This window comes from Anopheles stephensi, chromosome 2, assembly GCF_013141755.1.
Source record: "Anopheles stephensi strain Indian chromosome 2, UCI_ANSTEP_V1.0, whole genome shotgun sequence".
In the NCBI taxonomy this organism is placed as follows: domain Eukaryota; kingdom Metazoa; phylum Arthropoda; class Insecta; order Diptera; family Culicidae; genus Anopheles; species Anopheles stephensi.
In genome coordinates, this window is record NC_050202.1 from 31641454 (window position 1) to 31669157 (window position 27704).

The 27704-nt window shown below is 43.8% G+C and overlaps 1 protein-coding gene across 3 annotated transcripts in view; it reads left to right on the forward strand.

Moving 5' to 3' along the window:
- LOC118503178 (neuroligin-4, X-linked-like) overlaps positions 1–27704 on the forward strand; it is a 170577-nt gene that overhangs the window by 125663 nt on the left and 17210 nt on the right. For all 3 annotated transcript variants that reach the window (XM_036036151.1, XM_036036153.1, XM_036036152.1), the window contains 6 exons: positions 2566–2760; positions 2919–3292; positions 3384–3529; positions 10666–10804; positions 12651–12936; positions 21884–22030. In XM_036036151.1, the coding sequence (XP_035892044.1) occupies positions 2566–2760; positions 2919–3292; positions 3384–3529; positions 10666–10804; positions 12651–12936; positions 21884–22030 (1287 nt within the window). The remainder of the gene's footprint in view (positions 1–2565; positions 2761–2918; positions 3293–3383; positions 3530–10665; positions 10805–12650; positions 12937–21883; positions 22031–27704) is intronic.

The window sequence follows — 27704 nt, forward strand, 5'->3', positions numbered from 1 at the left end:
CACCTAGACCATTCGTTAGGATCGATCCCGAACGAGTCAATAAATAAACTCCCTTTTCGAGACGGTAGGGATGCCTTTGCTGCTCGGCCCTATTGCTTATTTCCCATTCCCAACCCAGGGCGATCTTCCATTGAAATTAGATTAACGCGTTCTGGAGCATTTCTTTCTGCCACGCCGCGAATTGCGATAAGAAAAGCGATTGTTTCTTATTTGCACGAAACATAATGGCCCGCCAGGAGGACAATGGCGAAGCAAATGCAGCAATCATGCTACGGAATCGGAACCAATCGATCGAACTCGGATGTTCAAGGAGGAGAGCCACCGAGGAGGTCGAACATCTTCACCTTTTGTTCAACTGATGCTAGTGAGCATATGTTTACCTAGAAGATTACCATTTATCAATTTTATGAGTCCAGCGAGCCCTGCCGAGGCTCGCTCACACTCCATCCCACTCGGCATCTTGCGAAGAAACCGACCGTGGGTGAGTTCGTGCAATGGATTGGACCTGTGACTCTGTTGGCTTCACCCAAGGACCAAAGGTAATCAGTAGATAAACATCGAATGGAAATGGTTTATTTGTTTTATCGCCTCGGTGGTTCGACCGACCCCTTTTTGGCTTCTCTATAGAGATCGAAATCGCCCCCTTTAATGCGAGCACGTACATCTCAGAACGAATGCCTTCCACCAGAGAGAGATAAAAAAACGACGATAGACTGAATGCTCAATCACTGGCCAGGACAGGGTGGAGTGAGCAAGGAGTAAAGTGGTGCGTCCGGGGTTTTTGGCTTGAATAATTGAATGTATTATTTTTTGCTCTGGTTTACTCTAGCCCTAATTCTAAGAAGGATGGTTTGTTGAAACGATTTTTGTAAGTTGATGGTCAGATAAATGATAGGGTCGCCGGGAGGATCCGATTTCTGAACCTGTTTTAAGGACTTATAGTGTTTAAGTAATTTTTGGCAATTTTTTGAGAAGGAGGGTAATGAAATCGCATGACTTAAAGTGCTATAAACGAACTTATAACTTACATTGAGCTATATTGTTAGATCGGCGACAAGAGATCCTAATCAATTGTTATTGCCTGGTCGAAAAATGCGACAAAAAGAAATCGATTCTGGAACCGGTGCCTGGTGCATCTATTTCGCCTTTTAAATATTTTGCCATGCACAGGACCCAAAAATTTCGTTCTCACATTCCCAAATTTTAGATTCTGAGTAACAGGCAACGCGTGTTATAAACCATTTTTGAAAATTGTGCTGTTTTAGTCTAATCAAGACATAACAGGTTGGCTGTATTTATCCATTTATCGGTATACGGTTTCCAAATAACTATCTCCAGTATGAGTATAGAACACACAAGACTTCAACAGCATCTTTTAGTGCGCATCGGGACGATTAAAGCTTCGAACATACGATCTAACATGTGTTTGGAGAAGTCCATTTCTAGCTATCTCTGACTTGATTTTACCCGTAGTTGGATAGTCAGTTCTGCGAACCTGAGAGATGGATGGGATTTGATCACCAGTCCTACTGTGCAAAGCACATCAGACCGATCGGAGAATTGTCAGTTAGGCTAAAGAAAGAACTCGCATTCATGAACATGTCTCCGAGGCATATCTCCTAGCTAACATCAAATGTGAGGAGATAAAAGTAATATAAGAGCCTCAGTCTCGGGATTTTCCAGAGACAAGACTATATTCATGAGAAAAACACGACTAACTCCGGATCTTTTCACGTCTGTGTGCCCTAACATAGGTGATTTGTTTGTCCACTATCTATCTCTTGTATGTTTCCCGCCTTTTGTCTAAATCTTTCTGATGTGTACATTTCTTCATTCACTCTATCCTTCTTATTGTCTTACGACGCTATTGTGAAGCCCTTGCATTATGATTCACATTTTTTTAAGGAAACAATTAATTGCGAAGAATATCTTGGTTATAAGCTAATTATTACATATGATATGCAGAAACCTCAAACTATTGCTCATACCGTAGAAATCGGTTTGTGCTTGCGTATAGGACTAATATCTCCCATATGCCCCAGCTTGACCTATTGCTCCGGCTATAGGTAATATTGCTGTAGAGTCATAAGATCATTAGGAATTTAAGGATTCAAGCCAAAAAATGTTAACAAACAATATGGAACAGTCATCAATCTATTAGGCCATGAACCAGTGACATCAGTTCAAAATAGATACTGTCCAGGCAAAGTAAAACATTACCATAATCACCAAAGAAACACCACATAAATTAAGCAAGAAACCGGTGATACTTCGTGTTAAATTTAAAATCAAGTCTTTCCCACCGGCGATCCGCCTTATGCGGTACGGGCGCATTAATTCCGATGTTTTATTTCGCTTCAAAAAACAAAAACAAAACCCACCGGCTAGAATCTCGTTCAAAGGGACATAATCTCATTAGACGTGACAGCGGAAAAGGATTCGGTAATGCTGTTGTGACAAGATAAATGTTGTGATTTTCTAAGAAGTTTATCTTATTGCTCGCTCTACTTCTTTGTCGCTAACGCCAAACACCCGTTCGGCTTTTCTTTTCTTCTGTTTTCGTAGGTTTTCTAAAAACTCGTGCCTCACTGTCACCCGGTTCCGGCGGTAATCTAGGATTAATGGACATCATTCTCGCTCTGCACTGGGTTCGAGATAACATTGCGTCGTTCGGCGGTGACCCGAAGCGCATCACCCTGGTCGGGCACGATACGGGAGCGGCCCTCGCGAATCTCGTCCTTATCTCCAAGTCCGGAAAGGGTATGTCATCATCGGCCACGGTGGCACGTGATGTGCTTCCTGTGCTTTTTTTTCTTTTTGAACCAGTTGTTTCGGATGTCCATCGTTTCGAAATTGAACACACTTTCTTATCACGCCCATTTTTTGTTTGTTTGCTTTGTTTTCCCCCACCTCGGTAGGATTGGTGCAGAGGGCAATCCTGCTGAGCGGTTCGGCACTCAGCCCGTGGGCACTCATCCCGGACCCGGATGCGATACGGCTGGAAGTGTCTCAGCAGATGGCGTGCCATCTAGTGCCGGGTCGGAATGGTCGCAAACCTTCGACGGATGACATTACCGAATGCCTGAGAGATAAGCCGATCGAGGCGCTCATGGGCGTACGGCTGACCAGCGTTCGATTCATGCCTTCCTGGGGCCCCTTCCTGCCCCTGGAGGACTCGATGGATCCGGAGTTTGCGATGGAACATTCGGGCGAAGGCTTCATCACGAGCGAGCTAATGCTGGGCATGAGCACCACCGAAAGCTACAATGACTTCAGCGCGTCGGACATTCAGGTGAGCAATGAGATGCAAACGGAGGCACAATTTGGTGACCGTACATTACAATGGTTTCTGGTACACTTCGCTACGCGCTTCACCTTTGCAGTACGGTCTTGAGGAGGACCAGCGAAACAGGTTGCTGCGGACGTACATTCGCAATGCGTTCACGTTTCACCTGAACGAGATATTCTCCGCCGTCCGGAACGAGTACACCGACTGGGACAAACCGATCCAGCATCCAATCAATATCAGGTAGGTAATTGTACAGTCAACCATCGTTCCGATGGGATGACGAGGCCTCACCGGCCGGTTTGGGTCAAATATGTTGCAGCCACGTGAGAATGGAGGTCCCCAGACGAACTCAGCCTTCGATTGCGCATAGGTTCTGTGGTGATTGAAATTTGGTGTTTCTCCTGAGAATTGACGGCTGTGATTCAAATTGCTAATGTTTGTTCTGCGGTCTAAGAGAAATCAATTGATTTCGAATCCGTTGAGAATTGTGAGGCTGCTGAGCTGAGACTAAGTGTAAGGCGGGAATCATTAGACATAGAAGGGACAGAAATGATAGACTTTGGAGAATTATTCGAAGCCGCTAGGCAGAAGTACTTCAATATGCTTATCTTAAGCGAATGGGATGGTCTATCAATTAAAGTGTCCACAGCTACAAACAAATGAATACTGATTGATAAAGACAAGAACTCTCTCGCCGAATGTAAAATCGTTCCCTCAGGGATTTGGATACCCTGTTCGCGTAAAACCTACCTGATTATGCTGGAATCTATTTACCACCACTTCTGCAATACACTTACTGCTCCAAGATCCAACCCATTCTTGTTTCCATGGTCCATTACCGAGTAACTATGAATGTCACCTGCACTCAATTCTCTGGTCGTCCCGCGCACAGGAACAGAGGAAATAAAAGAATAAATTTCAAAATTGGCCAGAATAACACAACTCGCACCGTTAGAACACGTTTTCCAAGTTGCGCGCGGGTTTTGCTTAAAGTTTCGAGGACGAGGGTTTTTCGCCCGCCAGAAAACGGACGTGATGCGTTTGCGAAACAATCGCAAACGAAACGGAACGGATGTGAAATTGGAATAGGGATGGAAAATGAAAATTGCTTCCCCGAGTGTGTGTGTGTGTGTGTACGTATGTGTGTGGCCAGTCCCGTGTGTTGATTCTTGGGAAATAGATGGAATTCAATCGGGGTGCCCGTAGCTGTGTGTGTGAGTGGGTAGATAGCTGGCCAGCCGTTTCGTTTTGCTCTGTACCCATGGGGAAAAAGATGGTTTCCTCCGTTCGGCACGAAGAGCATGCGTGTGTGTGTGTGTGTGTGTGTGTGTGTGTGTGTGTGTGTGTGTGTGTGTGTGTGTGTGTGTGTGTGTGTGTGTGTGTGTGTGTGTGTGTGTGTGTGTGTGTGTGTGTGTGTGTGTGTGTGTGTGTGTGTGTTGGGAACGCCACTTCGACTGCACCTTCACTCTCTTGACTAAATCCAGCGCGTCACGGAAATAGTAAAGCGAGACTTTTGATTCTAAATTGGATTTTGTGAAATTTTAATTCCCAACATGAGATTAAACCTTCTCGCAACCGAAACCGAAGCCGGACTTGGGGCTCCGGTGGCGGGAGCATTGGATTTCCGGTGCGCAGCGGGACTGTTGGTAATTTCACATCAGCAGAGAAGCATGTAGCTTGTGTGAGTGTGTATGGATGTTAAGTGGTATGATTGTCGGTAGTCATGGTTTGATAAAATTGTGATCCCAAAACAGCAATGGCCCAGATTTGCCATACTTTCCCCCACGACGCTTTTCCCCCCACCTATGTCCCCTCCAACGGACTACAATTAGAAAAGTATTTTTAGCCATATGTTTCAACACGAATGTCCAACGCGACGAGGGACCACTGGTAATAATATTATTTTAAACATTTCCCCCGTATAGCAGCAACTGGTCCCGGGGGACGATTTTGTGTAATCATCCGTGTGCAGAAGGTTTCCGATCCACCGAAAAGCTCCCCGAGGTCGAGTTTGCCCACCTTGGAATGCATATCCTCATTTGCCTTGCATGTAGAGCGGTTTAAAAAGAGCCAGCTCATGGGTCAAATCATTACGGCCCGTAACCGAATTGCGTAGGCGAAGTTGAACGGAATGTGTCCACAAAACACGTGTATATTCCCGACTGACAGTAGTCTTTCCTACGGTACGTTAACGCTACTCTCGGCACAGGAAAGCATTTCGGATTTGATTATTGCGTACAGTGGGGCAGATCGGAATGGGGCAAGCCATGAGGATGGACACACTGCCCCACTCTCAGCTGTTGCAAAGCGGATGAAAATGAGGGAGCCAATTAATACCGTGAAATAGGATTAGTTATGTAGTTCGTTTCGAGGGTGTGGACCTGCCGGTCAGTGAAGTGGACGTGTACTATGGCTGATTGGATGATGGATTCTCGGTGCTCGGGATGGCAGCCTCCCTCGACCCTTTCACCATGGACGGTGCATTAAATCATTCGTTGTTGTGTATGCAACGCACTTCACGTGCTTCATTTTATGGTCCATTGTCGTATTGATACAGTAAGAGTATTAATAATTTTCAACTCGATAATTCACCCTCGCTGAGCTTACCTCCCAGGACGCTGCCCTTGGAGAGTTGGCCGTGTGTCGGTGTGCGAAATCCTGCAGTTTGGCGTGGCGAGTTAGTCATTAATCGATCGATAAATTAGAAATCGCTTCAGCCCGAGCAACCCGGTCGGTACAAATTCCGTCCGTTGAGCAAATAACAATTTAGACGAACATTTCACGCATCATTGTTTGGCCACTAAGAGCATCTGCCAGTGCGGTGGAGGGAATCGATAAACGAACGAATCGAAAAATGGATGAGCTAACGTGATAACAAAGTGCCGACCCATCGACGCTTTATGGCTTGGCCAATTATGGTCGATGGGTCGGAATTTGTGTATTTAGACGGATTTACTGATCATTTATGTGCTGCTCGATGATGGAGTAGTTTTGGGAAAGAAATTATTCGTATGGCCTTCATTGTCGGTGCGCGCCTGTTGAACGGGAATGTGGTTCTGTTGCTGTAATTTAAGTACACAGCCTGTTTAATACTGTATGTTTAATACTTGCATTGTTCATTACTGCCTAATTATTTCGATGAGGTCATAAGTCTGTGGATTTTTGTGTAGCTATTATTTTCTTTGCAACGATCTTCACACATAAATCGGCAGTAAATAAACTTTATCTGTATCAATAACCACCTGTATTTGGAAGATTTGATGAACGGAGTAGATATTTTAGCCAGAAAATGGTTGGAGTTAATTAATATTAGGAACATAGTCATATGTAATTACCTGTTGAGCACTGCAATATGATGATTGGGGTGTCACAAAGTTGTTACAGCTTTGAGCTTTGATTAATTCAAGTGGCTCAGGAATAATTAGCACGTATTCGATCTCTTTTTAGTCCACTCTATTAAGCACATCTATGAGATATGGCCAGAACGCTATTGTTTTTAAATAAAACTCAGTGTATGGCTTCATTCCTCCAACTGCAGCTGCATCCGATCTCCGATGGCTTCGAATTCTTCCAGTCCATCCTGCAAACTTGCTGGGGACCTCTACGCTTCGTGCCTTAAAGATCACCGGCAAGTTCCTTTCTCGAGGGACACCCTCATTACATTTTCCAACCATCGTGTCAGTATATTTTAACCGCAAAATAGCCCATCGAGCTCGTGGTTTATCCACGCACATATCCTCGTTGCACACCACTAAGTATAGTGCTTATTACATACCGCTCGAAGGTGGCGAGACCTCCGAACGTATCAGCCTCCGATACATTGTGTATTTTGTGTGCCGTTCGAGTCTTCTTTATCGCTCTGTACAATCCGGCTCCAGATTCCGCTGCTTACGTTGCTATCCGTAGTAACAATAATACATGATAAATACTCCCCTACAAGCTCGAGCTCGAGAGGTATGCGCAGTCAGAACCTCTTGAAGATGGATGTGATATGTCTTTGTCACACTGATCCTCACTCCAATACTATGGGCCTCGCGATTGACTTGCGTGTATGCCTCGCACGCCATCACAAATGTTCGTTCAATAATATCGATGTCAGTCGCGAAGCCAAATAGTTTGAAAGATCTAGCAAAAATCGTGTCCAGTGGTCTTACATCCCAGAGAAATCAAATGGCCTTTATGATGTCTATTTAACTGATGTCAACTAATATGATGGACAACTCATATCATCTGATATGATGTATTTTCGATGAAGACTGTTATACACATTTGATGGACCTCTAGGATAGTACACTAACTGTCTGATGTTTGATTCGAACATTAAACCAAATATATAAGCTCCGTATAAAGAATTGTTAATATTTTGATGCTTATAGATTCCTAAAGCTTTAGACATAAATTAATAACTTTGTATCTTGCATTGTGAGAGATTCAGTTCTTTATTGACAATGAATGCTAGTAATGAAAGTTATTATAGCATTTTTTTTACATGTTTTATTAGGTCATTTTATTAGAGCTCTGATTAAAATGCTGTCTAGCCAAGACATTACATACAGATGATTGCAATGCAAAAATGTTCTGAGCAAACCAAGTACGGATGAATTATTCCAGATGGATTCAAAAAAAAAATCAATCAAATGCACAATCACTTCTCACCATTCACATTCTCGCTACTCAATACGATCATTCCCTCTGCTCAAACGAACGTCCCACACGCCAAACGGCACAATCAAACTTTGCAATTAAAATAACAAATTACCTCCCGAGCCCTGGGTCAGCCTAGCACTAAATGATGCGCAAGAGTCAAAGCAAACGACCAGCGTCATGTGCAGGCACATTCGCGAACACACGCACCCAAGGAGGAAAAGCTGCTAATCCACCATGAGTGGCCAGTTTTGTTCGTGATGTGAATAATTCCGGCTCATTTGTCACACGGCCCCACTCGCGCGCACCACATCGTACAGCGGTGCGAATTAAGCGCACCCAGTCACTCTGCTTATAGCGCCAATAAATATTAATACCCATTTTTCCCACCGAGCGGGCGAATTCGATCGGACGAAAAAAAATTGAACTGTTTATAGGCACAGGCGGCAAAAAAAGGCAACGAAACTACATCCTACATCAATAATGATTGGGATAAAACTTTGGTGCCCGAGGCATGCGAAAAGCTAAATAGAGGAAGGGACAGTCTGGGTGAGAAATATGCTTACAGCTTCCGCACAGAAAGGCGAACAGTAACACAAACTCATCAATCAGCGGCTTGTGATAAAAATTATTACTGGCACTCGATCGCTGCTGCTAGAGGAGCAACGAGAGAGATGGAGAGGGCGAGAAAGAGAGGATGGGATGTGGCCGTTCGGTATAGATTTGGGTTAACTTCCGGATCAGATCGATTCACCGTAGGGATCATCTGGGTCTGACATCGGCATGGTGGCCGTGAGGGCGTGAAATGAGTTCTTGTCCTTCGTCAGGATAATGGTGGACCCCCGAGCCGAGTGTACTACCCCATACGGGTCGTGTGCTACGAACCTGAACGAAACCATTTTTCCGATGCGCATAAATTGCCAATGAGTACGTTGGACCGATGGCCGTCGACCAATGATGCTATCCTACCGTGGAGCACACTCGATGCCGAACCTCATAAAAAATGTATAAACCACCTCTTTAAGAATTGGTTCACCTTTGTTCGGCATATGAGGTTTATGAGTACCGGTGTATGGTTATGTCACGCAAGAGCAGAGATGTGGCCCAATATTCGGGACCGGGAGCCATCTTTTGCATGAGCGGAAAAGTTCAACATACGAAACCTGGAAAGTGAAGCTTAATGGACTTGTATTTAAAAAGTTTCCCGACGTCATCGAACGAGCATCGACATAGACTATGCTGTCAATCGTATTAATGGACAACTTGACATAATCACGACATCCCTGTCGCTGGCGACAAACGACACATTTCCTCGGGGGGAAGTTGTCAAACCGTTCAAACCGTTTCAAGGTCTAGGATAAAAGCGACAAAAAAATCTTCACCTTCAGTCTATCACTTATGGCCCCGGCTTAAGCGACCGAAATGGAATAAAGATGTCTGGCAGTATTTATTCTATCGATACCACCACAATGCATGTGTCAACTGTCATTCGCGAGCTTTTTCTTTAACATTGGCGGATGAGAATGAAGCAGCAACAAAAACAAAAAAAAAATAAACAGATAGAATTCTCCATTTCCCGAGTTATCTCGATGGAGATACATTGTTTCGATGATGAGCAAGAAAGTAAGAACGATGTCCCACCGCGCAATGCAATGATACGACCCCGAATGCACGCGCAAAATTTCCCACGAAAACAAAGCACTCAGCACTCGGTCTCTGGGCGAGCGGTAAGGATATTTTCCCAACCAGTATAAATACAGTACAGAAATAATATCCTTCTGCTGTGTCTCGCCACAAAGCAAAAACTTCAAAACCTCGCCCTGGGACAATCGTTCCAATCGTTTATTTCCCGCATTGCTGCCAGTCACTGAGCTTATCGCTTTTTCTTTCTTTCTATCCCGTGCTTTGTTTTTACTTTCCCATTTCCGATCGTCCGCTGGAGCGGAATTCCAGCGAGGTATCCACTCATTTTCACTGTCACCATCCTGTCACTCTGTTGGTGGGTTCTGTTCAGACTGGTGGAGAAGACAACAAGAAAAAAACCGAAAAAGATTGTCAGTTTACGTCAAATGTGCGACTCTCGGGCTGCGGGCACAATATCCAGACTGCGGTGGATGAGTTGGTTTTGGGCGATGTTCTTCCTCAATTTTCCCCCACAATGCATTCCTAATTGCCACCGCAACCGATAAAGAACCCGGAAGGAAGTCAACGGAAAATGAAGTAAATCTACTGCTTAACGTCGATCGGCCTGCTTGTGCGGAGTTCACACATTTTCCTGGGGTCAGTCATCCGTGTCGAGGTTGGACGAATGACGTGACAAGTATTTCCCGCCCAACGGGAGGCTAATTTTTGGTTTAGCTTCCGAGTTTTTGTTTTTTTTTGTTTGCTGCACCTCCATTTCAAACTCCCAAATGAGACATGGAAGGAGCGTGACGAAGCAAACAGGCGAGAGAAGGACAAAAAATTGTTGATGAAAGATGATTGTTGTTTATATTTTCTCTGTGTTTTTCCTCTGTCCAGCTTGATGGATGGACTGATTTGGCAATCTGCTTTTATCCGTCTCATTCTGTAGTCCATTCCACTTTTTTTTCGTTCGAATTTTGATTAGATTTGTTGTTGTCTTGTTCCTAGTATCGAAACAAGCAGTGCGCATCATCACGGTGAGGCATTACATTTGCAGCATTAATTTTATAACGATCTTTGGTTTGTTTGTTGTTCTCTTTGCTCCACAGAGACTCGACGATGGAAGCCTTGAGCGATGGGCATACGGTGGCGCCCATCATTAAGGTGGCTTATCTGCATGCGCGGCGTGGTGCTAAGACGTACATGTTTCACTTTGGGTATCAGAGCAAGGAGAGTGAATATCCACAGGTAAGAAACTGTTAAAAATGCTTCTGTTTCAATTGCAGGATTTTTTAGTTGATGAAGCATCATCACAAAATCTTAAAGAGCTATTTAATTTGATGACTTCTGATGGAACACTCTGTGATTTGAAGCTTTCTAATCGATTTCGGCTTGACTTGTTGATGGTCAGTTATCTTTTAGCACAAAATAGGCAGGGATTTTAAAGCAAGCGATCAATATCCCAACTCAAGATATCAATAAAGCGGTTATGGTAGTAACGGCAGACATTACATCAAAGGACTCAACAGATGTGGGAATAGTTTCAGGTGTTTGACAAGCTTAACATATGATAGGTCATTCGCACCAAAAACAGTTCTCATTTTGTGGATTTTAAAATGTATCTATCCTATGAGGTGGCCTCACAGACTTTTATCCAATTATTTATTATGTAAGCGGTTTTTACATGACATTTATAGACTTTGATATATCACAAGCTGCATTCCAAGTTCAAAACCCAATAAAAACCGCTGATGCAACAAATGTCTGTCAAAGTCAAGCGCAGCTCTCAATAGAAGTAAGGTGTGAAGTAATTGTTTGGCTGGATCCGAATTTATTCGATTCAGGCGAAGAAGTCGTAGCTAGATCATCAACTCAAAACAAAGCGGTTAACAAAGCCTTTTGATTTACCGAATCAAAAACATCAGAGAAATTAGCTTGGATGTGAATTCCAGTTACTCCAGAAACCTTTTTCGACTTTTAAATCAAAAATCGATTAAATATGGGCAATATTTGTAAAAAAGCGGAGTAATATTTGCTCTGGGGGATAAAAAAATCTTAACTAATAGGTAGATGCAAACGAACCTTTGGGAACTGTCCGAACAAGACTCTATTGCATGATAGATGCATTGAAATACAGAAAAAGGTTAATAAATATGATACAGCAAATGTAGGGTAAAGCGTCATTAATATATTCAATCCATAAAAAACTTTCGAAATCGACTACTGGGCCATCAAAGTTCATTGAGATACCCTTCTTGTGCTGTTCAAATATGAATCCGAACGATTTCAACGATTCCAACGGTTCCAGGCAATTTCGAACGGTTCCGGGTGGAATCAGCAATTCCATTTCCTTTGAATTGGAACTGGAGTCAAACCGGTTGAGTCCGAAGTGCGAACTATGGGTGCTTGCTAGAGAACAAATTAGTTGATGATTGCGTTTAAATTTCCAAGATCTTTATGAATGAATTGATGAAAATTCTGGACTTAAATCTTGAAATGTACGATGTTCTTTTAAAAATATTTAATAGATAGATTAAATACTGCATGCTTACAGAAGTTTTTTTTTAACAAAAAACAATGTAGAAGGAAGTCAAATTTGCGTTAATGTTGCATTATTTCACCCAAAAACTAATACATAACAGCATCATAAATTATCATTAGAACCATAAAATCAAACGCACTGCTTCATGCGACTCTTCACATCGATTTGAAAGTGGCGAACACAATTTTTGGTTCAAAATTGCTTTACTTCAGCATTATAATGAAACTGCGCTCGCTAAGTGGAGAAAACTTATCGTATGATTTACATTTATAGCATGATTTAACGGCACACTTCCCAAGCTCACCCTCATATTTTCAACTACTTTTAGTTTTTCCAGAATCTCGCTATAAACTATGATTTAGTTCACTGTTCTTATCGTTCACTCCACTAGTGCACCGCCCTCAAAAACGAGCTAATGCACCGACAAGACTTTCATCTTTGCCTCGACTCCTATATTTCATGCTGTGTAACGTACCACCTTTTATCATATTTCTATTTAACTCCACTATCCGGGTTTTTTTTCCTTCTTCTTCTTTTTAACCCACCCAACAGCGACTGGGAAGCGTTCGGGGCGAGGACCTGCCGTACATCTTCGGACTGCCGCTGGTGCAGGGTGGTACGGTCTTTCCGCAGAACTTCTCGCGCCAGGATACGGGCGTCAACGAGGCAGTGCTGAACTTCGTGACCAACTTCTGCAAAACGGGTGACCCGAACGAGGCCGGCCAGCAGCAAGCACAGCCGCTCCCGCCCGACTACGGCACGGCGAAGGAGCGCACCCGGTTCCGGCTTATCACGTGGGAAACGTACGAAACCACCACGCAGCAGTATCTTAGCATCTGTAAGTAGTGCTGCCCGAGAGCGGCTCTAAGAGTGCTCGCCTCCTTGCAGGTCACTTTATTGAATTATGCAAACGCTACCGCCGGAATATTGAAAGAGCAAGCCATAGTTCTTTAATTTTCGCCAGAAACCCGAACTTATCTTGGCACGATAAATTACGGTCCGGTGTGAGTGCGTGCACGGCGAGTAGTGGCTTGAGCGGTCGTAAGTCAGCGTTAAGTAACTCCTTGAGAAAGTGGCGAATGGTTGGCCGGCCTGAGGACAGAGATCGATTGAAATGATTACCGTCCGGGTGGGTAACAGAGAAAGAGAGAGAGAGCAAAAAGGCACAATCTTAGCATGAATAATTTGGCTCGATGTGTCGTTGTGGGTATGAGTGTTTCACTTGCAGCTATGTAAACAGGCTAGCTGAACTACGGCTTTCAAGACATTCCAACTCTCAGGGATGACAAACATGTGCCGGATACTGATCAAAGAACAGGGGAAAACCTTTCCTGAATACAGGCTCAGCATCCCTCTTGCTTGCGAAAAAAGTAACCTTCATTTGCAATTGTTGACACTTGGCGAAACATTATTCGGCAAACGGTCCCGTACTGGACAGGGCGTTGGACAACCCTGCCCGTTCGTGGAAAAGAAATCACAAGCTGATCGGTAAAACAGATCGTAACCTCAAAAAGCTGGCTCGGTTCCGTGTTTTTCCGACCAACACCCCACCTCCAGTACACTAAAGCACTGATTCTGGGCGAAGAAAAACTCCACCCGAAGAGGCAAAGAAACAAAGAGATAAATTCAATTTAGTTATAAGGCTCTTATCGGATCACGGATTGGCGACGAAGACGTCTGTGTGTGTATGTGTGTGTCAGTGGGCACAAGCAGAATGGTCGCTGTAGTCGTTTCTATTTTCCGGCCAAAGCTTTTCCGCTCCCTAGCTTTTTTCTTGGCTTCTTGTTCTTATTACTCTTCTCGCTTGTTCCTCAGCTTCTTCGTCCGAAGGCTGAGGGTTAAGTAGTAAAATCTTTTTCGTACGTACAAGAAAAAGAGCTGCCACGTTGCCACGAGAGGAAAATCTTTTACCGGGCAGACCTTTTGCGACACCCAGCAATCCCGTACCGTACAGGGAGAACGGAGTTGGACGGTCTGAAGTTTTGGGGGCCACAACGTTGACGCTAAAAGGAAGCTCTTTTTGGGTTGTATCTTTTTTTAAATTTACTTCCACGTTCGCTGCTTCCGTAGCTGCTGCTGCAGCTGCTGGAAGGAACTTATCCACCGAAAATAAAATACGAAACACACCGAAGCAGCAGTAGCTTGTTTCATGGTTTTTCCTGGAGATGTGTTTCCAAGATATGCTGGTCGTCTATTTTGTGGCCAAAAATGTAACCATATACGTGTGTTAGTGGAAGCATATGTGCCGCTCGAAGCTGAACCCACTGAGGCCTGTTTTCGCTTAAAACACTCCGGAAAGCAATTGGCGAGAAGACGAATGTTCGCCGAGGGACGCCCGTGGGTGATGACAATGGCCTGGGCCATGGGTTTTCGTTCGCCGAAACTCGTTGAAAGTTGTGAAACGGGCCAAGTTCAAGAGTACACGGGAAATGCCATGCGGGACATGAAAGAATGGTTTAAGTTTACGATGGCTTTACAGGATTTCTAGCCCCAAACTTTGCTGCCCCTTTTCCACCTCTTTTTTTCCCCCGGGCCGATTTTCCACCGAAAAAAGGGACGTGTAGAAAGAGATCGAAAGTGTCGAGGTTTTGTTGGTTAACAAAATCGAAAGTGTCGGGTGGACAAAGATTTATGGTTAACTTTCGGGGTAAACAATTAAATGAAAAACTTTTTGATCATCTTGCGACACAAAGGTGGCTCCGGTGGCTGTCACCGTCCATAAATCGATGCCACCGACGGTGATCGATTTTCTAGCGGTGCCCTTTTACACCGGTCACTTCCGGCGTGGCGAGTGCGATGGGAAGCAACGTTGATTTTAATTTCTTTTCCACTTCTGTACGACCGTTTTTCACGATGTGTTGTTTGTTTTGGGGTTCGCGTTGCAGGATCAGGAGAGAGCGTGGTGTGGCATTGCTTTTAGAGCAAATCGCCCGTCAAACTTGTGGCGATTGGTACGTGTTCAAGTGGCCATGAAATCGATACCGTCCGCCTGGCAATGGGATGCTGTGTCTGCCCAAAATTCTTTGAATTTTATTTTGTGTAGGAAACTTTGTACAAAAACATTGCACATTTTTTCTACAATACTGAGCGCAATTTTATTTTGTTTCTCAAAACTGAGTCTTGCGCGAGGCAGCATCAGGGCAGCGTACATCCCAAAGCAAACGAAATCTACGACTCCAACACGGATATCTGTTTCGTTGAAAGCGTTGTCGCCTTTTGGGGCTGGCATTTTGCAAACAACCGGTAATTGTGCGTGATGAGACGGAATGCAAACACATGGTCGGGATTTCGGCTTGTTCATAAATTTCAAGGAATCTTTTGCACACGCTGCGAGTATAATTTTTAATTCGTTCGTTAGCACATAAAGTTGCCCATTCGATAATCTCCTGTATGAATGGGAGAAACGGGAAATGAAAGTTTATTCTAGGGATTTATTCAACATCGGAAAGGTAGGAGGCAAAAAACGATGTTCCGTCATATACTTCTGAATGAAATTGAAAGAGATGAAATGGAAATGAAGCTTTGAATTGAAAAATGATTACAGTAAATCAGAAATGAACACTTCAAAGATTACATTCTTTAATTTAAAATTGCAACTCTACTAGAAAAGACAATCGTTCTGATTATTGAACCAGAGTTTACAAGGTGAACTATACGCATGAAATCAATCATCTGGATGACCATTTTTTTACGCACAATGTTAGATCGAAAACTCTCAGTTGGACGAACTGCAATTCATAATGGCATCGCGAATATGGAATCGATCAACCTAAATATTGATTTAAACCAGTTCGTTTTATTTTGAGTTTTGGCTGTCATACTGACATTTGACTATTGTGCCACTAAAATGAGTATAGAATTAAATATATATGAGTTTTATAAAAATAAATCAGTGTACATTTATTTTTTTGGGTTTTTATATTTTTTAATTAAATAACAGCACTTTCAATGTTTTATATGTATTTATTTTTTATTTTTTATTATTGGTATAAAATTGATAAATTATAATTACTTACTTATCAGGCGCTACAACCACTTTGCGGTCTTGGCCTACTGCAACAATCCTCGATCCCGGTCACGGTCCAGCGCCTTCATTAATAACCGCCGCCAATCTTTTAGCCCGGCCGTTCTGGCGGACGCATCAATGCCATCACTCAATCTCAATTTGTGCCTACCACGCCTCCTCTGTCTGTGTGGACGGCCTAAAAGAACATTACGAGCTGGGTTGTCCGGTATCATTCTCATGACGTGCCCAGCCCACCAGAGCCTGGCGAGTCTAATGCGCTGTACGATAGTGAGATCATCGTACAGCTCGTAGAGCTCGTCATTGTAGCGGCTCTTCCATTGTCCTTCCACACATACGGGGCCAAAAATCCTTCTGAGCATCTTCCTCTCGAACGCGGCTAAGAGGGCTTCGTCAGTTTTGGAAGTTTCCACCCGAAGTTTCCACCTCCGAGTCGTGGATGGCCCTCTCTAGCGCCAGGTTGAAAAGGAGACAGGCGAGCCCATCTCCCTGGCGCAGGCCCTTGGTGGTAGCAAAGGGCCCTGAGATTTTTCCATCCACCTTCACCTGGCATGTGATGTTGGCCATTATCATTCTTACATGGCTGGTAAGTTTGACCGGGATTCCAAAGGAGCTCATTGCGTCGTACAGTTTTACCCTGGCTATCTTTATCCTGGTCATATGCAGCTTTAAAATCAATGAAGAGATAGGAGTGGAGCTGCTGCTCCGCCATCTTCACCAAGATTTGCCGCATCGTGAAGATCTGGTCAGTGGTTGATATTCCGTTTCGAAATCCTCTCTGATAGTTTCCGACTATCTCTTCAACAAAATTTATAAATTATAATTTAATTATAGTTTATCTATCTATACCGTTAAAATTTTGAGCTTTCTAAACTTTACATAAAATCCATTAATTTTGCATTTTTGTTGGTTTTAATTAAGATTAAAACAACCTGTTTGAAGAAGCAGTGCTTTACGCTGTATGCATAAAAATTTCTATTTATTTAATTGATCGATTCATTAGTCATTTATTTAATATCTATTATTCAGTAGTTATCTCGTTTGTCTGATGATAATGTAACAGCATCGATTCTTTTTGTAAACTCTTTACATTAAACGATAAGCAATGCTAGATGATAAAAAAACTAGCAGCTTTCAACGCTCAACTAAGTGCAAAACTTGGACTGAGCTGTAAATACGTTGTTGAAAATCGGTGAACTTCATCAAAACAAGACCTAGTGGCAATCCCGCAGCCTGAGTTTTTACTGGTAAGTAACGCGCCTACCCCAGCATCGACCGGCAATGTACAATGTCTACGGGTACAATTACAATATCATGAGGTAACTGCATAATGAATCGTAATTGATGCCAAAGTCATCTGGAGTCCTTCCATTGTCATATAGCTTTGTTTATCATTACATTTAAAAAGTGTACAACAATGATTTATGCTTTAACGTTACCTATGCCATTTTGCGGCTTACGATGACGAAATAGAGATTTAAGACAACAACGAGGTGGGTCGAAAAAACATTTACGCGCTTTACGACGACTGATTGGCTGTGTACACCCTGTATCTATTTAATTTCAGTGTACGGCAGGAAGTTGCAATACACAAAAGACACAAAAAACAAATTTTATATGTCAAGAACGGCCTGGCCATTTTGTTAAATCTAGACATGTTAAATCTAGTAAATTAACTCAAATAGCGCATAAATTACTCTAGCCCCATAAATAATTGCATTTATCGCATTTCCCCAAAGCCTTCATCGCGATACATGTAAATCCCCATCCGCGCACGATACTTAATCCTCCGAAAAGTTCCAAATTAAAATAACAATGAAAAGCGATATTTATAAAGCACCGTAATGCACTGAACTTCGGGGATGTTTTGCATAATAAATTGAACGCTCGTCCCAGCGTCTATGCGCACACAAAACACAACAACATGAATCTGGTTCCATTCTTGAGCCCGCCAAACAGTCGATAAGCATCTAGTATCCACGATTGATACTCATGGGCTCCATTCATCTCCATTTCGAAGGACACGCAGACAATAAAGAAAAATGCTTGAAAAAGGGCGAAAAGGAAAAACAAGCAAACGCAATAAAAGATGCTGCTGCACTGACTGCGAAACGACTGCCTTATTTTGTGTTTGCTCCACATCGCAACTGAAAGTGAAAGCTTCGCGTAGGACCGCGCAATGATGGAGTTTCCGTGCCCTGTGTGTTCTCTGCTCGCAGAAACAATGGGTCCGGCATACTAATGCGGAAGACCCGACCGTATTGTGCTCGGCAGGCTTGAAAATTGAAACCGAGCCTCCGTCTGATGAAATGAAGCATATTTTTGTTTGCATCATTCATTAGCCGAAAAGAATCTAATGAAAAAATAAACATCCCACTCCACAGATGGGGGAGCAGCTGAAGGGTGAGGGCCGGAAAGTAGGAAATGGAGGATCCATTACGCCTTCCGTTGGGCACGATGCTGGAGCTGGTTCGAAGTGAACCGTAGCCACCGTTAAGTGAAAGACGAATGACGCTCGGTGAAGATCAAAAACGGTTCTGGCACACAGCGACCGACGAATCTGCCAGCATCTGTTCCTCGGTGAGAAGGTTCGCCCATTCATGGTGGCGAAGGTCAATGATGAAAAGTGACGATTTACTGTCAAAAAGAGACGCCCGAGAGCAATCGTGGCCAGCACTGCCTGTCCGTTCTCGGTACCGTGTCTTTCATCTTGCAGAGAACGGTTGAAGTCTTTAAACTTTGCCAGCATCTTCGGTCGGAAGTAACCCGGTACCCGGATCCAAAGCGAAGTAGCAGCATGCGGACACCCCGACCCGGCAAGTGAATTATTTTCGTTGGCATGACGCATTGGTATGGCGTAAAGATTGCTCGGTGATGAACGGCTTGGCTCGGATGATAAGCTCGCCCATGGGAAGCTTCCGCAGTCGAGCAAGACTAACTTTAAGCTTTTCATTAGCCATTCGAAAATATGAGCCATCGCCAAGGAACTAGCTAAAAACCTGACAGTGGGAGGCCAAGGGAAATGTCTTTCGTCTGACTCCTTGATACTTTGGCCAGGGTTGAGAAGAGAAAGAGATCTAGTCGGCGATTGCTCAAAAACCGCGAAAAGGGCAAACGACAGTCGGTGCGAGCGACAGAGCGTAGAGTAATTTAATATAATATGTCCGTTTGACATCCAATGCTTGCTGACTCGTGCATCACCCATTCAAGCGTGAGATCTTAACGATTGGCTGGTTCAAACAAGACGGTTTAAATGACGATTGTTGTTAATTGGAATCCGTCATCCGCATCGGCCGCATGAAGAGTGACTGAAAACCCCATCAACGGAGCTAAGCAACGTTGGTTCAACTACCACAAAGGACCTCTCTGCGGGATGGGGAAAAAGCTTCTCTTGTTGACATTTTTCCATTGCTGCTGTCTTCCTCGCTTCACTCACCAAACAAATTACACTACAAACTCCGTTTCTCATCACTTGGGATACACGGTGGGGAACGGTGGATTGATTACTCAACTGCAAACCTGCCATTATGAGTGGGTTCGACTAAAATGAATTTCGGAGCAATTCAATGCTCACCCCTCACGCGAAAGGTCTCGACTCGTGGTAAACTCTTCCGTGGAAGCTCATCTTTCGATAAGCGGGAGCACATCTAATACTCTGTAGTGTGAGTCTGTGCCACTCGGTGCAACCTTCCATCCCCACACTCTTAGCTGGCAGCGTAAGCATAGTGCTTAGTGCTTATTTGTGCAGCAGCGATAGTTTCCATCCAATTTCCGAGCTAGCGTTTCTTCGCAGAACCGTACCAGATTATCCCATGCTTTTCCCGAACCGGCATCATGACACACGCTCACGCTTCGGCTTCGTTTTCGATCGTCCACAGCTGCTTCCTTGTGCAGCACACAATAACGCCTTCCGCTTCGCATGATCGAAAACACGTGAAAAGAGCTGGTGCTTGCGCCGAAAAGACACCGTGTCTTTCGAATTGAAAGTTGCCTCGCCTAGACACGGTGTACCGGCGCGGATGGATGCCAATATTCGTATTAGCAGCACCGTTCGAAGATGAGTCAAGCCTGTCCTTCCTGTCGGGCTGCTCCGTCGCTTCGTGCCGGAGAAGCATTTTGTCAGCGAACAGGAACAGGATAAAGCCGTTCACCGGGATTGGATTGATGGAATTGGGTTGGGCTGTACAAGATGTCACTAGCTATTAGGTGGGTTTCAATAAAAGTTATATTTGTGCGAGCTTTCCGCCTCGCGTTGTGTGTTGGTATGTGTTTGGAATACAAATCATTTGGATTTGTAGTCTGACGATGATAAATTAATATCAATCAGTTTGTGTGTTCCTGTTTTCGATCAAAACTAGTATCGATAGATGCTTTTGGATATTTTAAGTTCTGCAAGCTTTATCTGCTAGTGGTTCACACACGTTTTGGCAGTTGCTCAGCAGATAAATTGTGGAGCTTAAAAATCTAATAACCAAGAAAGGAGCAAAAGTTGAAACAAACCTCTTCCTTTTCGAAAAGACTTCCCGCGAATCTTTTACTCGTCAAACTCACAGTTCCATCGAACACTTGCTGTTAATCAGTGCAGCGAATCAAGAGAATCGTTCAGAAAACAACTGCCAAATCGGATGCCAAAAATGACAGCCCGCTATCACTGACACTTCCAGCGGGACGCTTTATCACTCGCCTCCCAAGAATGCATTAGTCGAGCGGATCGAGCTTCTTCCAGGCTGGTGCCTCGTCCCAAACCAAAAAAAGACAAACGAACACGGTAGTTGGGAAACGTCTCACGGAGAAACGTGACAGCACCGGGATAGATCTCACCAGTACCAAGCAAAATAGAATTCCTGTCCCTTGATTCGAACATAAGTTTTGACATTGTTCCCCTGTGTGATGAGTTGTTTGCTGACAGTGAACGGGGCGGACCATTGACATAAATCATGTCCGCCTTTGTGTTGATGCAGATGAAAAATGCATTTTCATAAATTTGGACGTGTCAGTCCGGCTTGTCGGTCTGAGCTTTCGCACGTTTCGGTGTCTGCGTACGGGAAGATATTCGGGTTGGCCATTATCCCGGCCTCAACCCATTATCGGTTCGGAATCAGAGTTCGGGTGATTCGCTTTAAAATGGGGAGACAACAAAAAAACACACTCTGTTCAGGCCGTGCCAGTGTACATTTTTTAACTCTAAAGGATTCTTATCTCGCCACACCCATTTCGGGGCATGTTTGGAGGAAAGCAATCACGTGAAAAATAAAGAGGATTGTTTTTTTTATTATTTTTCCCCATATTCGTCTGACGCGTTGATCCGTGGAAAAAATTATACACCTCGAAAATATGATTATTGCTTCGAACCGGGGTTGGGATGGCTACACAATAAAGGTCATCGCACATGATGGGAATTAAAATGTTTACCGTCAATGTGTTTGTATGTGCGCCTTTTTTTTTCCTCCTACTATATCCTCCATTTTTGCGTATTGACCTGCGGAGAAACAATGTACCGACCGAATGGATAATTAAAACTTGACGTTATGAAATTAATTTAGCGGCATCCGGATTCCGCCAGACGTTCATTATTCTGTTGCTTGATGCTCCGTTTTAAATTTGTTCCCTCTACGTGGAACTTTAAACAACCCAGGTTTTCAACCGAAACCCAAAATAAATCATCACACGTAGCCAAGGGGCTGCTGGTATGTGTTTGCGGCTCGCTCACACCTCACACACTCACGCTATCGAACTGCTTGCGTCCAACTTTTCATTTCAGCAACGAAGCCAAAAATGCGCAGCCACTACCGGGGACACAAGATGGCACTTTGGTTGAACCTCATTCCGCAACTTCACCGACCGGGTGACCCGGAAGTTTCCATGCGACACCATCACTTCCGCGAGCGGGAACCACACTACTATGCCGGTAAGTTTCATTCGCCCATCCGTCAGATGGATGTTCCGTTTTCCGTATCCAGGGCGACTACTTTCATCAACCCTCAACCCTGTCCCCCATTTGTATCTCCGAAAACTAATCCTCGAGCGTTCCCCTAGCAACCATTTTCTTTGCGTGCGCGTACGGGTTGCGGAAGGATGATTGAGGGAACGAGGGTTTTTGGTCACGAAACAAAGTTAAGTCAACAATAACGAACATCACCCACGGCGAACGTTACCCGGTTCCCGGTACAATGTATTGCTGTCGCGGTCAGCATTCCCGTACCACAGTGAAGAAAACCACAACCAATGTGTGTGTGTCTGTGTGTGTGTGTGTGTGTGTCTGTGTGCGCGCGTGTATGTGATTGAGTGGAATGAAGTTTTTTTTTATTCTCTCTTTACTACGATGGGAAGGGAAAAGTTTTGTATCAATCTTGTTGTTCCACGTGATCGTTTCTTTTACGGGGTTTGGTCATGAGCAGCTGATGGAGTCCATCCTCGTGTGTGGATATGTGGATGATTTCCAACCAGGACGATGTGCTTTATCACCTTCATTCTGTCGAGAGCATGTCAACTTTCTCTTGATACCGCAAGGAAGAACGATTACGAAACATGAAACGTATTTTGGAAAAGTTGTGCCAATACTGTTTGCACTGATTTTATGAAGCTGGGATTATTAAATGCCATACGAAGGATGTGTCGTTTGGGTTAACCTATTGATTTCGTTAAACTTTTCATAATTGTGTAAGTCTTAGTTTAAGTTGAAGTTAAAGTTAGTTATGTCTCTAAGTAATCATGAAGAGCAAATGATGCCAATCAGACACGTTTTGATTGTATGATCGAATTCCCATACGCAGAAATTCTATTGGAAACGATCGAGCTATTTGCACCTGCTTTGGGGCCTTTGGTGGCCGAAGCGATACCGGTACCGGTCTTCGCACGGCAGGACCAGGGTTCAAATCTCATCCAGACCGCCTCCCCGTACGCAGGGCTGACTACTTTGCTACGGGTAAAAATGGCACGCCGAGACCTCTCGAGGTTGTAGTGCCAAGGAAGTAGTAAATAAGAAGTAAGTGTTTGCTCCTGAAGTTAGGCATTATTCAACATGAAGGATATTTTGATCATAAGTGTTTTGAATTGATTAGAATTTGTATAATTTTAGGTGCAATATTTATTAAAAAATAAGAATAATTTTTTGGAAGTTGGTTTAAACTCCGACCACAGTCGATCTTCTACTAGGTTGATCTTCGAAACAAACCCTATAAAGCTACTAGTAAGCTAAGTCTAACAAGACAATAAAGTCAGGCTAAACTTATTTAGGTTGAACAAACAAAGAAGAAGAACTTTAAAGAATAGACTTCGATTTTGAAGCGATAGATTATGGAGTTCTTTTCGCAACGATTACCCTTCTGTTTGATATTCTTCTTTTGATGGTCAGTCTTACTACGGGTCTGTAAGTTATCTCTATGGGAGGACAGTCAGGATGAGATTTGAGTCCCGGTTCTTCTTATTTTATCCTGTTCTAACGAACTCTTAGGTCATGCCTGCCATTTCTGGCTTACTGGACTTGTTGATACAGCATAGTTGGATAGCTAGTCCTAACTTTAGGGGAACGGTCCAGATGAGAGTTGAACGATGAAGCTGGGCCCGGTTCTGTTGTGTGAAGACTGGCGTCACTGTTGCCACCAGCCCATCCATAGTTAGATCATCTAGCCTACTTATTAGTCTTTGCGATAGAGCTATGGACGGCAAGGTGTCTAAAGGACTGGTCCGGATGGCATTTGGCCTCAATAATATCTACATATACTCATGGTATAATACGTGACGATGTGATGCTTAATGTCTTTATAATTTTTGTAAGAAATTTTGGAATAATGGATTTTACTTAGCTGCTATTGATTTACACTTTTGTTTTACAAGATTAGAGTTGATTTGAAGCTGCTTTGACTAAAACAGGCAAATATGCGAGCTCGAAGCTTTGCTCGTACTATCAGCTCCATTCCTGAGGGATGTCGTTTTTGATGGTATGGCACTATATCAGATCTACCAATTGAATTCTTAAGACTGACAACAGCTTCTCATTTTGAGACAAGCCAAGATGTTGAGTAGGTTTGAAGTAAAAATTGATGACGAGAGACAGTGAGGCAAGAGATTTTATTGCTCTACAATCAAAGTTTAAAAGTCAGCACATCCCACCGTGTGATACGTGCGGGTCTATTCTATTTTGAAACAGCTGCAAAATCGTAGAATTATGCCCATATGAACCGCGTGACTTATTTGTAACGATTTAAGTTGTATATCTTTACAAGGTTTCCCTACTTAGGAAAGGCGAAGAGTTTCATTTAATAGACCTTGAATATCTTTCGATAGGAAATTTAGATATCATTTTAGACTTTAGCGAAAACTACTGATGTACGGTGAATGTAGCCCAATTGAAGAAACGGTTTAGAAAACATGATTGAAACTTTGCTCCAAACCCAGTAAAACGCAATTAATTCAATGTAAAGAGCTACAAAGCACGTCACAACTGACAGAACGAAGCACAAAACACATCTCCGAATGATTATGATATCATTTTTCCTTGTTCAAAACAAATCAAGCCCATCAAAAATGGTGGCAAGCTCGTGCATCCCTTCCCACAAAAAACTCACTCACGGCGTCCCTCGACAGCGTTACAAGAAACTAAAGCAATTTATTTTTGCTTTACGGTCTTTTTTTTGTGTGAGAGTATTCCATTCCACAACCCGTCAACAACATGCCCATAGGAGTGGATGGAACCCGCAAAAAGGAAGTTAGTCGTTAACCGTTCAGCTCAACCACGCTGACGGTGAAGTGAAACTTTCAACCGTTACACGGTAGTGCACCTCGTCGCTGTGCGTAACACGCTCGAAACGCTGCGAACGTTGAAGTGGTTTGTGCTTAATAAGTGGTGCTCTACATTGCTTGGCTTGCGTTGTCCCTGAAGAAGAAGCGACAGCGGCTATCGTGAGCGTAGTAGTTCAATCGAAAGTTTGTCCATTTGGCGACCGCTGCTGCACGTCACATAAGGTGAAGTGACACCGGACGAGGACGACAATCGCGATGCATGTGTGTACGAAGTTTGGGGACACGTCACCCCCGGAACCACCACGCTATCCTAACGGCAGCTGGTACAGGAGCCCTTGAGAGTTCGAGTAAGCGGAAAGTTTGCCGATTAGGTAAAGTGTCGGTTTGCGGTTTGTTGGCTATTTAGCCGCGAATCAAGAAAAACTTAATACGACTCCGGGAGAATCTTGGTGAGCGGGGAGGCAAATCCTATCGATGTCGTGAGTTGAGGAGCTGAGATTGAGCCGTTTCGTGAACCGCTGAAAGTTGACGCACATTAGATCCAATCCTTTATAAGCGGGGATTTATCGTAACCATTGTTTGATTGGTCGTTGGAGCACGTGATGCTAGCTGACAACGAAGACCGACCATGTGGATGTTTTTTAAAGTAAGAAGCAGTTTCAAAGTTGAGGGATACTAGTCCACAACAAATCGATCAGACATCAACAGCACTATCTCCTTTAAGTACCCCTTTTTCTCCTGATTGAGGTCGCAACCTTTAAGGGACGACGGGATAGAATATTCTCAAATCTAAACTCTAATTGCTTCCGGTGGCATGTGAACCCGTTGGAAACTACAAACGTCATCCGTACGAAGCCAACTCATTCATTCCGATCGCTGCTCCCGACTCAGCCCGACTGGCTACTTTGAGGCCATTCCAACCTACCCCAGTCGGCCAGTCGCCACAGTACGGGAAACATTAACCCGGTCTCACAAAGGCCTGGAGGCCTTGGCAATGGCATTTTGCACGCTTTCTCGCGACTGCCAACGAACCGCACGGAGTTTCGCACGAGTGCCCGCTTACTATGTCGGAATAAGGCCCATTTTTTACCGCCCTGCATCATAACAAACGGTTGAAAAACGGTTTCCACCGTCTCACTTTGCACCCAATCCGGTTTGCACTTGCCAATCCGAGGTGTACCCGACAAGCGAGCATGAAATTCAACGACTCGTTTCCGTTCAGTTTGTTGTTTTGCAGCAAGCCGGAAACAGGGCTTTACTTTGACCCTTTCCCCCCAGCCGTCTCTCCAGCAGTCAACGAACACGAGATCCCGGGCAGCTCCAATGGTTCCCGGGCCGGTTAGCCATCCTCTAACATTCGCTAAAAACATGACTGACAAGACGTCCGCCGCTGCCCTGCGACGTGGACCAAACGACGAAAATAACCTTTTTCGCAGCTTAGCATCACACGAAAATGGAAGAAGATCACGCAAGAACGGGACGCTTGATTCTTTGCTGGACGGTCGTTGCTCGTGGAGAACGTTCAACTACAGGGTGTTTTTTGTGAGGGTCGGTGTGTGTGTGTCCTATTGCCTCTCGTTTGAACCTTGCCCAACAAAGATGACGGTTGCGCCGGCACAGTTTTCCACCGATGTGTGTGTGTGTGTGTAAGTGTGTACAGGAAGCTTTCGTTAGCGTGGGGTTACTTACTGCAAGGAAACTTCCGTCTTCGCAGCACAGGAATTAGACTACAAAGGCGCTCTGTTACGTAGGAGTGGAATAACTTTTGCTGTAATTACTTCATCCCGGCTAGACTCACGCATGCCTGAGCTTGTGCCAGCCACTGATAAGCATGGTGCAGCTCATAACACGACGCTAAAACTATCTGCTTCAGCAAGCGTCTCATTTGTCAGAGGGCAATATTATAGTTGCTTTTTTAACCTTATATTGGATGTTGGAGCAAAAAGCTATTTTGAGGATGAGGGAAACAGACCAACCCATGCTGTAATCTTGAATGGAAACCCGAAACAGTAATTTCAAAATACTTAAGAAGCCTGTCTTTAAGAACTGTAAGGATGCATACAGGGATTTGATTTGATTTTACCAAGAAACCCAGGTAAGCCAATTCTTTGAAAGAGCAAATTGAGGGTTGGCTTGGCATTGCAGAACCGGGGAGCAAGTCAAACCCTAAAATGAGGACTGTCTATTCAACTGCATGATATCTGAAATAGTAATGTCAAAGAGAGACCTGCCATACTTCCTTACCTTACCTGTTTGTTTCTGCTGCAACAATCCTCGATACTGCTCAAGGTCCAGCTCAGACGTCTGTCAATCGATTATCCCGGTCGTTGTGGCGGCCGTTCCACGATTTTACGGGCTGTGAGGTCATTCTCATGACATGATGCTTAGCTGCTCATTGTCCCCCATTGCTCATTGTTGTCATAATGACAACAATAATAATGTGCTCCTTGCTCCTTAAAAGAGTACATTATAAGTTGCGTCTTGAAGTATTTCAAACATTTCTAATACAATTCCATGCGATTGGTGTGAACTGGATATAAAATTGATCTTAATTTTGATCTATTATACGATTTTGAAGTAAATTTTTACTCAGCCTGCTCGTTGCGGCTACAGAAAATTTCCCTTCTAAGAAACGGATGTTTGTATGAAAACCTTGTTTGGGAGGGTAAGGGTCCTGCCGGTTGAGGCTCCGTAATGAATAAATCCAGCTCTGGCTGACCTTATTGCTGTCTTTCTCTTAAGTTTCGTTTGACTTGTAAAATAAAAAATTAAATTAAATTACTCAAGTTAAGCGGAATATCTGGATTCCACACGTGAATTGATCTTTCGAACATTACTAT